Raw genomic sequence first — 15,919 nt, 5'->3', positions numbered from 1 at the left:
TCATGTCATTTTCTGCTGTCTAATAATAGAAGTAAAGCGGCTAAATACACTCGCTAGTCTGTTGTTGTTTTTATCTGAACTTACAGATAATTTGTTTATTTCTACGCTACATTTCCAATATGTTTTGTGTATATTATATTGACTCGTGACTTTACTCGGACTCTAGCCTAAAGACTCGTGACTTGACTCTGACTCTAGCCTAAAGACTCGTGACTTGACTCGGACTCTAGCCTAAAGACTCGTGACTTGACTCGGTCTCTAGCCTAAAGACTCGTGACTTGACTCGGACTCTAGCCTAAAGACTTGTTACTTGACTCGGACTCTAGCCTAAAGACTCGTGACTTGACTCGGACTCTAGCCTAAAGACTCGTGACTTGACTCGGACTCTAGCCTAAAGTCTCGTGACTTGACTCGTACTCTAGCCTAAAGACTCGGGACTTGACTCGGACTCTAGCCTAAAGACTCGTGACTTGACTCGGACTCTAGCCTAAAGACTTGGGACTTGACTCGGACTCTAGCCTAAAGACTCGTGACTTGACTCGGACTCTAGCCTAAAGACTCGTGACTTGACTCGGACTCTAGCCTAAAGACTCGTTACTTGACTCGGACTCTAGCCTAAAGACTTGTGACTCGACTCGGATGTATTTTGTGACTTGTGAACACCTCTGATGTCACTGCAGGTCCAGTCTGAAACGTCACACTCTGAAAACCATTTATTTATGGACTTCACAGTGCAGAGAAGCACTGGTATTATGAAATGGCACCTCTCTGGCACCTCAACCAACCAGGAGGTGACCTCCCTCCCTCCCTCTCTCTGTAACGTTACCATTGATCACATAAAGCAAGTCACCCTAATCAGGGTCACAGTGGGTCCAGATCCTACGTACAAATGCCAGGTGCAAAGATGTGACAGGATTTCAATCCATCTTAGAGCACGACACTCATGGATTCAGTCAGTCCCACCTAGAGAGGATTTTGAGTAGCTATGTCACCTAATGGCATTTTTTTGTGAGGTGAGAGTTGGAGGAGTCTGGTACGGACACAGGGAGCAAATAACTCCTACACTGTGATAGCAAGAATAGTTTCAAGGTTCATCGTTCACATTCCATCAATCACGCCGCCTACACTCGCTCATGGCAATAAGTGTTGGAAAGAATATTTTCCCACAGTGCTCTTGGATGGGTAACATTTTCGGTATGCTCAATTTTTGCGCCAAAGTATGTCACGAATTCCTGCACCTGTCAGCAGTAAGACTGGGTGTCCACATACACCACGGCGTACACGTTCATATTCTGACTGAAAAAAAACACACTTTTATACGCCGTTGTAGAGGAACACGTGCACCACACCACCTAAATCCTGCTGTCCCATCATGAAGGTCATTTTTCAACCCTAGCATTTCTGCACTGGCTGGGCTGTAATGAAGATCAGATGTTGGTCAGCCATCCTCCTGAATCACCCGGTTAGCCTGATCCATCAGAGCTGACGTTATTCTTCCGCCGTTTGTTTACTTAAGCCACAACATAACGCTTAATCCCTGTCAGAACCGCTATCCACGTCGCCAGCAGCCACATCTGATGTATGCTCGTGCTGAAGTATTACGTCTGTATAGCTTGGAGGGGGGTCGATCTTTTAAATTATGACTTTATCCCCATTGTATCCAGAACATTTTTTAAGCTCGTCTGATCTACCACCTGCAGGAGCTTGAACAACAAAGGTAGCCCAGTGGGGAGGGTACTGTACTAGGAATCAGAAGGGTGTTGGTTCAACTCTTGAGTTGTTGTTGGGTCTTTGTACAAAATACTCACACACTTCAGATGCCCGTGTGCAAGTTATTGTAGCCGCAGCTTGCTTCCCAGACGTTGGGTGACATATTATTCAAAGCGTACTCTGACGGTATATTGTCTAAATGTTAAGGGCCTTGCTCAAGGGCCCAACAGTGGCAAGCTGGCAATGGTGAGGCTTGAACCAGCGACACTTTGATTACTCCAGTACCTTAACCACTAGGCTACAACTGCCCTAATTATTTCCGTAATCAATGATCACACATAGTCCTGCCCCTACCCTCTCTCTCTCTTTCTCTCTCATATATATATATATATATCGATCAACCATAACATTATGACCACCACACCATATAGAAGCACTTTGTAGTTCTACAATTACTGACTGTAGTCCGTTTGTTTCTCTGCATGCTTTGTTATCCCCCTTTCACCCTGTTCTTCAATGGTCAGGACCCCCACAGGACCACCACAGAGCAGGTATTATTTAGGTGGTGGATCATTCTCAGCACTGCAGTGACACTGACATGGTGGTGGTGTGTTAGTGTGTGTTGTGCTGGTATGAGTGGATCAGACACAGCAGCGCTGCTGGAGTTTTTAAACACCGTGTCCACTCACTGTCCACTCTATTAGACACTCCTACTTGGTTGGTCCATTTTGTAGATGTAAAGTCAGAGACGATCGCTCATCTATTGCTGCTGTTTGAGTTGGTCATCTTCTAGACCTTCATCAGTGGTCACAGGACGCTGCCCACGGGGCGCTGTTGGCTGGATATTTTTGGTTGGTGGACTATTCTCAGTCCAGCAGGGACAGTGAGGTGTTTAAAAACTCCAGCAGCGCTGCTGTGTCTGATCCACTCATACCAGCACAACACACACTAACACACCACCACCATGTCAGTGTCACTGCAGTGCTGAGAATGATCCACCACCTAAATAATACCTGCTCTGTGGTGGTCCTGTGGGGGTCCTGACCATTGAAGAACAGCATGAAAGGGGGATAACAACATGCAGAGAAACAGATGGACTACAGTCAGTAATTGTAGAACTACAACGTGCTTCTATATGGTAAGTGGAGCTGACCCTGTGCTCTGACCCCAGCTTCTGTAAAAAGAATTTCATTGTACTGTTCATTGTAGTGTATATGACAAATAAAGGCATTTTATAATGCAGTTGTAGCCTAGTGGTTAAGGTACAGGACTAGTAATCGGAAGGTTGCTGGTTCAAGCCCTATCGCTGCCAGGCTACCACTGTTTGGCAACCTTGCCCTGTCTGCTCCAGGGGTGCCGTACAATGGCTGACCCTGTGCTCGGACCTCAGCTACCAGAGAATTTTGTTGTACTGTACATGTGTAGATGCGTATATAACAAATATAGGCGTTCTGTTCTGTTCTGTTCTGTTCTGTTCTGTTCTATTACATTATATTCTGTTCTGTTCTATTCTGTTCTATTCTGTTCTGTTCTTTTATGTTCTTTTATGTTCTGTTCTGTTCTGTTCTGTTCTATTCTATTCTATTCTGTTATTTTCTATTTTTTTCTATTCTATTCTTTTCTATTATATTCTTTACTATTCTATTCTATTCTATTCTATTCTATTCTATTCTATTCTATTCTGTTCTTTTTTGTTCTGTTCTATTCTAATTCAGTCGCAGCTCATTTTGAGTGACGTGTGAACAGTAACTCCAGGAGTCGGAGCATCTTCTCCAGGCTCTTGTGTACTAATGAACCATTAATCCCCAGTCATTAGCTTTCACACCACTCCAGTTATTTTTCTCCCGGATCATCAGTGGAACTTTCTATGATTGAGGAAGATCGTAGTTTGGGACGTTTATTATTAGTGTGATTGCCTAAAGGCAATCATACTATTGTTATCCGTTAGTCATATTATTAGTGTGATTGCAGAATGCAAGCACACTATTGTTATTGTTATTTTCGTTTTCAATATATTATTATTATTCTGCCCGTTTTTTGTCCGTGCTTCTTCTCCCGCAGTTTTCGAGATATCGACCCCGTTCCAGCGCCAAATCGTCCGGCCCATACGGGAATAGAGCGCTTGTATACAACTTTTTGATCGAACCAACACTGTGGGCACAGTGCCCGTTTTAAGGTGCCCGTTTTTCCCCATTGACTCCCATTCATTTTGAAATGAATTTCGAGCTATCAACGCCGTTCCAACCCTTGATCGACCGGGTCATTAATTAGCGCCCAAATCCAAAAAATCATCCGGATATGCCCATCCGTGTGGCATTTATGCCCGTTTTTGCCCGAATTTTTGGACAAAAATCTTGACACCTTTGGCTTTCCACAGAACGTCAACGTGATGACGTAGACGGCATCTTCAGGCCGTTCTGAGAATAGAAAATGGCGGCCGCCAAAAAATCTGACTTATTTTGGTCTGTAACTAAAGTATTAGTGATTTTTAAGATGAAAACGCTGCACAGAATGAAATTATAGTGCAGTTAGACTTTGCAGTGAGCGTCATATCGTTCGCGCTGCAACAGAAACAAAGATATTTATATCCGTTAGCTTCAAGGCTAACGGATGCATTGAAATCAATGGGAATTGCTAAATGCTAAAAGAGGGACCGAAGTCTGAGTGCACTATGCCTGAAATCTGTAAATGAGACACAGCCGATCATAGATTGCGCAATACCATGGCCCCTGCAGTGATAATCACATGTAAATGAATGAGTACTGATTTGTAAGCAGTACAAACGTGCAGAAATGCATTTTTTTACAGGTTTGGCGTCTCAAACACACCCAGAGTGAACTTGTGCTCACACCACAGCTTGTGCACAGATACAGTGGCCTGTCTGGGAGAAAGTATTCACACCCCACGCACCGCACCACTTCTAAACGCATGCACACCCCCGACCTGCGCACGCCCGCCGACCGGCACACGGCAATCACACTCGCATTTTCTCCGGAAATGCACTCTCTAGTTAGTGTGATTGCAGAATGCAAGCACACTATTGTTATTGTTATTTTCGTTTTCAATATATTATTATTATTCTGCCCGTTTTTTGTCCGTGCTTCTCCTCCCGCAGTTTTCGAGATATCGACCCCGTTCCAGCGCCAAATGGTCCGGCCCATACGGGAATGGAGCGCTTGTATACAACTTTTTTGATTCGCCCGCGCGTTCACGTGCCACGCCCGCTTTTGTAGCGTTTTTTGGTCCCATTGACTTCCATTCATTTTTTAGAATGGGATTTTCCTATACTCAAATCGAGAGCTAGGATTTAAAGATAAAGTATTTACCCCCCCCCCCGTCCCCCAAACACACACTGTAGCTCTTCTATACAGCATTTAGATACGCTCACTTCCCACTGATGTAACCCCACTCACATACAGCATTTAGATACGCTCACTTCCCACTGAGCATGGGGATTCGAACCCACGCCCACCTGCCACGCCCGGTTTTTGTCCCCATTCACTTCCATTCATTTTTTGAAAGTTCGAGATATCGACGCCGTTCCGACTCTATATCGTAAAGCTCACTGATGTAACCCCGACTCAGATACAGCATGGGGATTCGAACCCACACCCACCTGCCACGCCCGGTTTTTAGCCCCATTCACTTCCATTCATTTTTTGAAAGTTTGAGATATCGACGCCGTTCCAACTCTATATCGTAAAGCTCACTGATGTTACCCCGACTCAGTACAGCATGGGGATTCGAACCCACACCCACCTGCCACGCCCGGTTTTCAGCCTCATTCACTTCCATTCATTTTTTTTAAATTTGAGATATCAACGCTGTTCCAACTCTATATCGTAAAGCTCACTGATGTAACCCCGACTCAGATACAGCATGGGGATTCGAACCCACACCCACCTGCCACGCCCGGTTTTCAGCCCCATTCACTTCCATTCATTTTTTTTAAATTTGAGATATCAACGCTGTTCCAACTCTATATCGTAAAGCTCACTGATGTAACCCCGACTCAGATACAGCATGGGGATTCGAACCCACACCCACCTGCCACGCCCGGTTTTTAGCCCCATTCACTTCCATTCATTTTTTGAAAGTTTGAGATATCAACGCTGTTCCAACTCTATATCGTAAAGCTCACTGATGTAACCCCGACTCAGATACAGCATGGGGATTCGAACCCACACCCACCTGCCACGCCCGGTTTTTAGCCCCATTCACTTCCATTCATTTTTTGAAAGTTTGAGATATCGACGCCGTTCCAACTCTAAATTGTAAAGCCCACTGATGTAACCCCGACTTAGATACAGCATGGGGACTCGAACCCACGCCCACCTGCCACGCCCGGTTTTTGTTCCCATTTACTTCCATTCATTTTTTGAAAGTTTGAGATATCGACGCCGTTCCAACTCTAAATCGTAAAGCCCACTGATGTAACCCCGACTCAGGTACAGCATGGGGATTCGAACCCACACCCACCTGCCACGCCCGGTTTTTAGCCCCATTCACTTCCATTCATTTTTTGAAAGTTTGAGATATCGACGCCGTTCCAACTCTAAATCGTAAAGCCCACTGATGTAACCCCGAGTTAGGAACAGCATGGGGATTCGAACCCACGCCCACCTGCCACGCCCGGTTTTTAGCCCCATTCACTTCCATTCATTTTTTGAAAGTTTGAGATATCGACGCCGTTCCAACTCTATATCGTAAAGCTCACTGATGTAACCCCGACTCAGATACAGCATGGGGATTCGAACCCACACCCACCTGCCACGCCCGGTTTTTAGCCCCATTCACTTCCATTCATTTTTTGAAAGTTTGAGATATCGACGCCGTTCCAACTCTATATCGTAAAGCTCACTGATGTTACCCCGACTCAGTACAGCATGGGGATTCGAACCCACACCCACCTGCCACGCCCGGTTTTCAGCCTCATTCACTTCCATTCATTTTTTTTAAATTTGAGATATCAACGCTGTTCCAACTCTATATCGTAAAGCTCACTGATGTAACCCCGACTCAGATACAGCATGGGGATTCGAACCCACACCCACCTGCCACGCCCGGTTTTCAGCCCCATTCACTTCCATTCATTTTTTTTAAATTTGAGATATCAACGCTGTTCCAACTCTATATCGTAAAGCTCACTGATGTAACCCCGACTCAGATACAGCATGGGGATTCGAACCCACACCCACCTGCCACGCCCGGTTTTTAGCCCCATTCACTTCCATTCATTTTTTGAAAGTTTGAGATATCAACGCTGTTCCAACTCTATATCGTAAAGCTCACTGATGTAACCCCGACTCAGATACAGCATGGGGATTCGAACCCACACCCACCTGCCACGCCCGGTTTTTAGCCCCATTCACTTCCATTCATTTTTTGAAAGTTTGAGATATCGACGCCGTTCCAACTCTAAATTGTAAAGCCCACTGATGTAACCCCGACTTAGATACAGCATGGGGACTCGAACCCACGCCCACCTGCCACGCCCGGTTTTTGTTCCCATTTACTTCCATTCATTTTTTGAAAGTTTGAGATATCGACGCCGTTCCAACTCTAAATCGTAAAGCCCACTGATGTAACCCCGACTCAGGTACAGCATGGGGATTCGAACCCACACCCACCTGCCACGCCCGGTTTTTAGCCCCATTCACTTCCATTCATTTTTTGAAAGTTTGAGATATCGACGCCGTTCCAACTCTAAATCGTAAAGCCCACTGATGTAACCCCGAGTTAGGAACAGCATGGGGATTCGAACCCACGCCCACCTGCCACGCCCGGTTTTTGGTCCCATTCACTTCCATTCATTTTTTGAAAGTTCGAGATATAAACGCCGTTCCAACTATAAATCGTAAAGCCCACTGATGTAACCCCGACTCAGATACAGCATGGGGATTCGAACCCACGCCCACCTGCCACGCCCGGTTTTTGGTCCCATTCACTTCCATTCATTTTTTGAAAGTTCGAGATATCAACGCCGTTCCAACTCTATATCGTAAAGCTCACTGATGTAACCCCGACTCAGATACAGCATGGGGATTCGAACCCACACCCACCTGCCACGCCCGGTTTTTAGCCCCATTCACTTCCATTCATTTTTTGAAAGTTTGAGATATCGACGCCGTTCCAACTCTATATCGTAAAGCTCACTGATGTAACCCCGACTCAGATACAGCCCGGGGATTCGAACCCACGCCCACCTGCCACGCCCGGTTTTTGACTTTATTCACTTCCATTCATTTTTTGAAAGTTTGAGATAATGTCGCCCTTTCAACTCTAAATCGTAAAGCTCACTGATGTTACCCCGACTCAGTACAGCATGGGGATTCGAACCCACACCCACCTGCCACGCCCGGTTTTTAGCCCCATTCACTTCCATTCATTTTTTGAAAGTTTGAGATATCGACGCCGTTCCAACTCTATATCGTAAAGCCCACTGATGTAACCCCGACTCAGATACAGCATGGGGATTCGAACCCACACCCACCTGCCACGCCCGGTTTTTAGCCCCATTCACTTCCATTCATTTTTTGAAAGTTTGAGATATCGACGCCGTTCCAACTCTATATCGTAAAGCTCACTGATGTTACCCCGACTCAGTACAGCATGGGGATTCGAACCCACACCCACCTGCCACGCCCGGTTTTCAGCCTCATTCACTTCCATTCATTTTTTTTAAATTTGAGATATCAACGCTGTTCCAACTCTATATCGTAAAGCTCACTGATGTAACCCCGACTCAGATACAGCATGGGGATTCGAACCCACACCCACCTGCCACGCCCGGTTTTCAGCCCCATTCACTTCCATTCATTTTTTTTAAATTTGAGATATCAACGCTGTTCCAACTCTATATCGTAAAGCTCACTGATGTAACCCCGACTCAGATACAGCATGGGGATTCGAACCCACACCCACCTGCCACGCCCGGTTTTTAGCCCCATTCACTTCCATTCATTTTTTGAAAGTTTGAGATATCGACGCCGTTCCAACTCTAAATTGTAAAGCCCACTGATGTAACCCCGACTTAGATACAGCATGGGGACTCGAACCCACGCCCACCTGCCACGCCCGGTTTTTGTTCCCATTTACTTCCATTCATTTTTTGAAAGTTTGAGATATCGACGCCGTTCCAACTCTAAATCGTAAAGCCCACTGATGTAACCCCGACTCAGGTACAGCATGGGGATTCGAACCCACACCCACCTGCCACGCCCGGTTTTTAGCCCCATTCACTTCCATTCATTTTTTGAAAGTTTGAGATATCGACGCCGTTCCAACTCTAAATCGTAAAGCCCACTGATGTAACCCCGAGTTAGGAACAGCATGGGGATTCGAACCCACGCCCACCTGCCACGCCCGGTTTTTGGTCCCATTCACTTCCATTCATTTTTTGAAAGTTCGAGATATAAACGCCGTTCCAACTATAAATCGTAAAGCCCACTGATGTAACCCCGACTCAGATACAGCATGGGGATTCGAACCCACGCCCACCTGCCACGCCCGGTTTTTGGTCCCATTCACTTCCATTCATTTTTTGAAAGTTCGAGATATCAACGCCGTTCCAACTCTAAATCGTAAAGCCCACTGATGTAACCCCGACTCAGATACAGCATGGGGATTCGAACCCACACCCACCTGCCACGCCCGTTTTTCGGCTCCATTCACTTCCATTCATTTTTTGAAAGTTTGAGATATCAACACCGTTCCAACTCTAAATTGTAAAGCCCCCTGATGTAACCCCGACTCAGGTACAGCATGGGGATTCGAACCCACACCCACCTGCCACGCCCGGTTTTTGTCCCCATTCACTTCCATTCATTTTTTGAAAGTTCGAGATATCAACGCCGTTCCAACTCTATATCGTAAAGCCCCCTGATGTAACCCCGACTCAGATACAGCATGGGGATTCGAACCCACACCCACCTGCCACGCCCGGTTTTTGGTCCCATTCACTTCCATTCATTTTTTGAAAGTTTGAGATATCAACGCCGTTCCAACTCTATATCGTAAAGCCCACTGATGACGCCCCAACATGGGTACAGCATGGGGATTCGAACCCACGCCCACCTGCCACGCCCGGTTTTTGGTCCCATTCACTTCCATTCATTTTTTGAAAGTTCGAGATAACAACGCCGTTCCAACTCTATATCGTAAAGCCCACTGATGACGCCCCAACATGGGTACAGCATGGGGATTCGAACCCACGCCCACCTGCCACGCCCGGTTTCCGGCTCCATTCACTTCCATTCATTTTTTGAAAGTTCGAGATATCGACGCCGTTCCAATTTTAAATCGTAAAGCCCCCTGATGACACCCCAACTTGGATAAAGCATTGGGTTACGCGCTCCCGCCCGACCAGCACACGGCAATCACACTCGCATTTTCTCCGGAAATGCACATCTCTAGTTATTATTACTATTCCTCCGAAGGCATTAGTCTGTTCATTACACCGAATGTTTTCTTTGATGAAATTTACGACTTCCTGGGGAATTGCGCGGGCCGACGTGTCGGTGGAGGAGTCGTACAAACGGAGGATAATAATTATCTGGTGTTGTATCACGAAATGCCTTTTATTGCGGAGAAAGTCAAACAAATGAGGCCGCGGAAACAAAACACTGCACGCCGAACCTTAAACGTTCTTTTATGAACCTCATTTACAGCCACAGTAGCTTAATCTGCTCTAATGATACAGTGTGCTCAGTTTTTTCTTCAAAACTTGTTTTACTTTCCAATAAAAAGTATTTATTGAGTGTTCGGGCTTCACCCTGCCAGTCAGCAGATACTGAATCCTTTCCTGTGTGTGTGTGTATAAACGTTTGTGTTTAATACAGAGCAGTTCATCTTAGTGTACGTTTTCTGTGTTCCAGCTGAGGAACCTGAGCAGTCTGGATCTCCGGCACATCTCAGAGCTAAACAACGAGACGGTGATGGAGGTGGTGAGAAAGTGCCGGAATCTCAGCTCCCTCAACCTCTGCCTCAACTGGAGCATCAACGATAAGTACGTAAATCAAACCATTACCGCTCAGAAGGTTTCTTTTTCCTCTTTTCTTTTTTTCTCCTAAAATTCTGGACACAGGGTTGCCAGATGCATAATTTCCATACTGAATTGTTTTGTACTGTAAACTTCACTCCAGTCCAGATCTGCTGTCTAAGGGGACGGTTATATGAGAAGTGTTTTGCACTCACTGTAGATTCTTGGCAAATCCGAAAACCATCAAATCCACTGTGAAAGCATCCACGGGTATCTAAGTTTAGCTGTATTTATCCCTGCTGTGGGGTGGTGCGCTTTCAAAGTCGTGTTATGCAGCTTTAGATGCTGAGAAACTATGAGAATCAGTTGAGAAACTAAGAATTAGCTGAGAAACTGTAAGAATCAGCTGAGAAACGATGAGAACTAGTTGAGAAACAACAAAAATCAGTGGAGAACCTAATAATCAGCTGAGAAACGGTGATAATCAGTTGAGAAACTAAGAATCAGCTGAGAAATGGTGAGAACTAGTTGAGTAACTGAGAATCAGCTGAGAAATGGTGAGAACTAGTTGAGAAACAGAATCAGCTAAGAAATGATTAGAACTAGTTGAGAAACAACAAAAATCAGCGGAGAACCTAATAATCAGTTGTGAGATGATGATAATCAGCTGAGAAACTGTAAGAATCAGCTGAGAAATGGTAAGAACTAGTTGAGAAACTGAGAATCAGCTGAGAAATGGTGAGAATCAGTTGAGAAACTGTAAGAATCAGCTGAGAAATGGTTGAGAAACAACAACAATCAGCTGAGAAACTGTAAGAATCAGCTGATAAATGGTGAGAACTAGTTGAGAAACTGAGAATCAGCTGAGAAATGGTGAGAATTAGTTGAGAAACTGTAAGAATCAGCTGAGAAATGGTGAGAACTAGTTGAGTAACTGAGAATCAGCTGAGAAATGGTGAGAACTAGTTGAGAAACAAAAATCAGCGGAGAACCTAATAATCAGTTGTGAGATGATGATAATCAGCTGAGAAACTGTAAGAATCAGCTGAGAAATGGTAAGAACTAGTTGAGAAACAACAACAATCAGCTGAGAACCTGAGAATCAGCTGTGAGATGATGATAATCAGCTGAGAAACTGTGAGAATCAGCTGAGAAATTGTAAGAACTAGTTGAGAAACTGTAAGAATAAGCTGAGAAACGGTGAGAATCAGCCTGAGATACTATAAGAATTAGCTGAGAAATGGTGAGAATCAGTTGAGAAACAGTAACAGGGTTCGTACGGGTGCTGGAAATCCTTGAAAATGCTTGAATTTTAATGTCGTACAGTGCCTTGCAAAAGTATTCAGCCCCCTTGAACTTTTCAACCTTTTGCCACATTTCAGGCTTCAAACATAACGATATGAAATTGTAATTTTTTGTGAAGAATCAACAACAAGTGGGACACAATCGTGAAGTAGAACGAAATTTATTGGATATTTTAAACTTTTTTTAGAAATAAAAAACCTGAAAAGTGGGGCGTGCAATATTATTCAGCCCCTTTACTTTCAGTGCAGCAAACTCACTCCAGAAGTTCAGTGAGGATCTCTGAATGATCCAATGTTGACCTAAATGACTGATGGTGATAAATAGAATCCACCTGTGTGTAATCAAGTCTCCGTATAAATGCACCTGCTCTGTGACAGTCTCAGAGTTCTGTTTAAAGCGCAGAGAGCATCATGAAGACCAAGGAACACACCAGGCAGGTCCGAGATACTGTTGTGGAGAAGTTTAAAGCCGGATTTGGATACAAAAAGATTTCCCAAGCTTTAAACATCTCAAGGAGCACTGTGCAAGCGATCATATTGAAATGGAAGGAGTATCAGACCACTGCAAATCTACCAAGACCCGGCCGTCCCTCTAAACTTTCAGCTCAAACAAGGAGAAGACTGATCAGAGATGCAGCCAAGAGGCCCATGATCACTCTGAATGAACTGCAGAGATCTACAGCTGAGGTGGGAGACTCTGTCCATAGGACACAATCAGTCGTACACTGCACAAATCTGGCCTTTATGGAAGAGTGGCAAGAAGAAAGCCATTTCTCAAAGATATCTATAAAAAGTCACCTGGGAGACACACCAAACATGTGGAAGAAGGTGCTCTGGTCAGATGAAACCAAAATCGAACTTTTTGGCCACAATGCAAAACGTTATGTTTGGCGTAAAAGCAACACAGCTCATCACCCTGAACACACCATCCCCACTGTCAAACATGGTGGTGGCAGCATCATGGTTTGGGCCTGCTTTTCTTCAGCAGGGACAGGGAAGATGGTTAAAATTGATGGGAAGATGGATGGAGCCAAATACAGGACCATTCTGGAAGAAAAGCTGTTGCAGTCTGCAAAAGACCTGAGACTGGGACGGAGATTTATCTTCCAACAAGACAATGATCCAAAACATAAAGCAAAATCTACAATGGAATGGTTCACAAATAAACGTATCCAGGTGTTAGAATGGCCAAGTCAAAGTCCAGACCTGAATCCCATCGAGAATCTGTGGAAAAAGCTGAAAACTGCTGTTCACAAACACTCTCCATCCAACCTCACTGAGCTCGAGCTGTTTTGCAAGGAAGAATGGGCAAAAATTTCTGTCTCTCGATGTGCAAAACTGATAGAGACATACCCCAAGCGACTTGCAGCTGTAATCGCAGCAAAAGGTGGCGCTACAAAGTATTAACGCAAGGGGGCTGAATAATATTGCACGCCCCACTTTTCAGTTTTTTATTTCAAAAAAAAGTTTAAAATATCCAATAAATTTCGTTCCACTTCACGATTGTGTCCCACTTGTTGTTGATTCTTCACAAAAAATTACAATTTCATATCGTTATGTTTGAAGCCTGAAATGTGGCAAAAGGTTGAAAAGTTCAAGGGGGCTGAATACTTTTGCAAGGCACTGTATTTTCCAGGTTTGAAAAGTGCTGGAATTTTGGATAAAGTGCTTGAAAGTGCTTGAAATCGTAACAGTATTTCTTTCACCGCAAATAGCTCTCTGACCGAATAGTTCGCTTATTAGTTGAAGAAATAAAAAAAGTCTAAAAAGAGCCTAAAATGAAAACTGCTCCGCCTGCGCCTTGCTTGCGCCTGTGTGTAAGAGTGATGTGAATTCCGGCTCTTTTTGGTGAGCCATCTGGCTCAGCCATGGGCTCAGCTCACCGAGAAGAGCCGGCTCTTTCTGCTCCAAAACGGCTCTTCAATTTTACCACTTCTGCCTGTGGAGTGCCTGCCTGTGCCGCGGAGAAGATCACCCTAACACTCTGCCTTGTTTTGAGTTACGAAAAGGAAATAAAGAAAGTAACGGCTCTTGGACGGGAGTCGGCTCCCATCGTTCACGTGAAATTAGTTGGCTCGAAGAGCTCGTTCGCGACTGACAGCTAGTGTGTGACTGCGATCTGCCAGTCTGTTTATGCCAAGTTCACACTACACGACTTTCTGATTTGCCCGGTCGCTGTACAGTTCACACTACACGACTGGATCTCTTGTAATCGGGAGTCTTTCAGTCGGTGTATATCTCACACTACACGACTGATCGGCGATAGGCTGTCTCACACTACACCATCTATCACCAACTGGAATCGCAGACGAGCTTCTCTGGTCTCCCAAACTACGTTTTGTCACGAAAACAAACGCGAGAAGTGACGAGGGGTTTACTGATACCACGTCCAACAATGCACGTCAACAATTAGCGAGCGATCAAAGTTTGTGCGCTTATGTGCAGCGTACAGTCGAGGAGGAAAAATAAATGAATCTGAGTGGATTTGGCTGCGCAAACAGTTTGGATTGTTCTATAGTAAGTTGGAGGTTAATTAATATTTTTGCAATGCAACGTTGGTGTTTTGTAGGGAACGATGAAGTCAGAAATACTGTAAAACGTGTGTGTGTGACGGTGTATTCTGATATAAACTATATTACGCCCCTGTCCCACCTGTTTACACTCCTCCCCTGCGTTTCCCCTCACACTGTGTTTTGCGTTCTAATTGGCTGTTCGACATAGCACTCATTGCCAGTCGTGCAACTCAGATCAGATATCTGACATGCTAGAAATCTCGATCCGGTCGCCAAGTGCTCGGCGAGCCGGTCGGATCGAGTTGTTGAGTAGTTCACACATAGCGACTGAGAGCCGAGTTTTGATCGCCGAGCAAACGCGGAGTTGCTCCCGAGCCGGCAAATCTAGCGCCGACCGGTCGCCGAGCGAAAATCAGGGCAAAAATCGTGTAGTGTGAACTACTAGGCATTATTTTTCAAGTGTTTTTTTTGGGTAATTGTTATATATTGATTTATATTGCCAGGTTAGATCAGGGGTTTTCAACCTGTGGAGTAACTGTCCGGGGGGGGCGCGAGTACCTGACCAGGGGGCGTGACATTACGAGATGACTGCTGTTACAGGACGTGTGTGTGTCTTTAAGAGAGGTGTAGGAGATGCTCTGTTCACAGTGTCTCTATAAGTGAGTCAGGAGTCAATTCATTTGGATAGTTTCTTTTCTCAGTCATCTCTCCGTTTTTACTGTTATTAATGAATGTTGAGGTTTTAAATAAACACCAGCAACTGGAACATTCTGTGTGACTCGCTTACCTTGAAAAGCTCAGGCTTAATTAAACTGAGTATTACCACAGAGCGGTAACCGAGTCAGACTCGTTCTGTCTGTGGAGCTAAAAGTTTTGTGTCAGTCAGAGCAGATGATCCTGAACTAACCAACTTAGTATCTGATGCACGTTTGCCTCTGCTTGGCTCTGTGAAGTAACGTTTTCTGCTCTCAACTACATCAGAAGCAAGAACCGCTTACCATTTACGACAGTGAACCACGAATTTATATAACGTGCTGATAGAATCGGCTCAGATGGGATCGGGCTGTATTATCTTTTTAAAGTAAATATTTCAATCGGCAAAATTGCATCGTATGTATGATGTGCACAACGTTAATTATGTTGTCTTAGGTTGACGGACGAGTCGCAACTTCGAGTGGGGGGGGTGCAGATTCGCGGTCGACACACGGAGGGGGGCGCATGTCCAAAAAGGTTGAAAACCCCTGGTTTAGATAGCAAGCAAAGTCTACTTTCTGATGGGTGGCCCATTTCGAAACATATAACGTATTTGTTTCCCTTTAATTTTTTATATTTCTGCTATTACCAAACACAATTCCGGTTGCTTATGGCATAATGCCATCTCTTTTAATATGAAAAAAGGTGAATTAATCATT

At 44.8% G+C, this 15,919-nt stretch overlaps 1 protein-coding gene across 2 annotated transcripts in view; it reads left to right on the top strand.

The window, feature by feature from the left end:
- The window catches only part of fbxl17 (F-box and leucine-rich repeat protein 17), a 376,795-nt gene that overhangs the window by 148,129 nt on the left and 212,747 nt on the right, over positions 1-15,919 (top strand). For both annotated transcript variants that reach the window (XM_062998260.1, XM_062998261.1), the window contains exon 7: positions 10,587-10,717. In XM_062998260.1, the coding sequence (XP_062854330.1) occupies positions 10,587-10,717 (131 nt within the window). The remainder of the gene's footprint in view (positions 1-10,586; positions 10,718-15,919) is intronic.

The sequence above is a fragment of the Trichomycterus rosablanca genome, chromosome 7 (assembly GCF_030014385.1).
Source record: "Trichomycterus rosablanca isolate fTriRos1 chromosome 7, fTriRos1.hap1, whole genome shotgun sequence".
Classification (NCBI taxonomy): Eukaryota; Metazoa; Chordata; class Actinopteri; order Siluriformes; family Trichomycteridae; genus Trichomycterus; species Trichomycterus rosablanca.
Note: the sequence above shows the minus strand (reverse complement) of the source record. Positions and strands in the feature narration are given on the sequence as shown.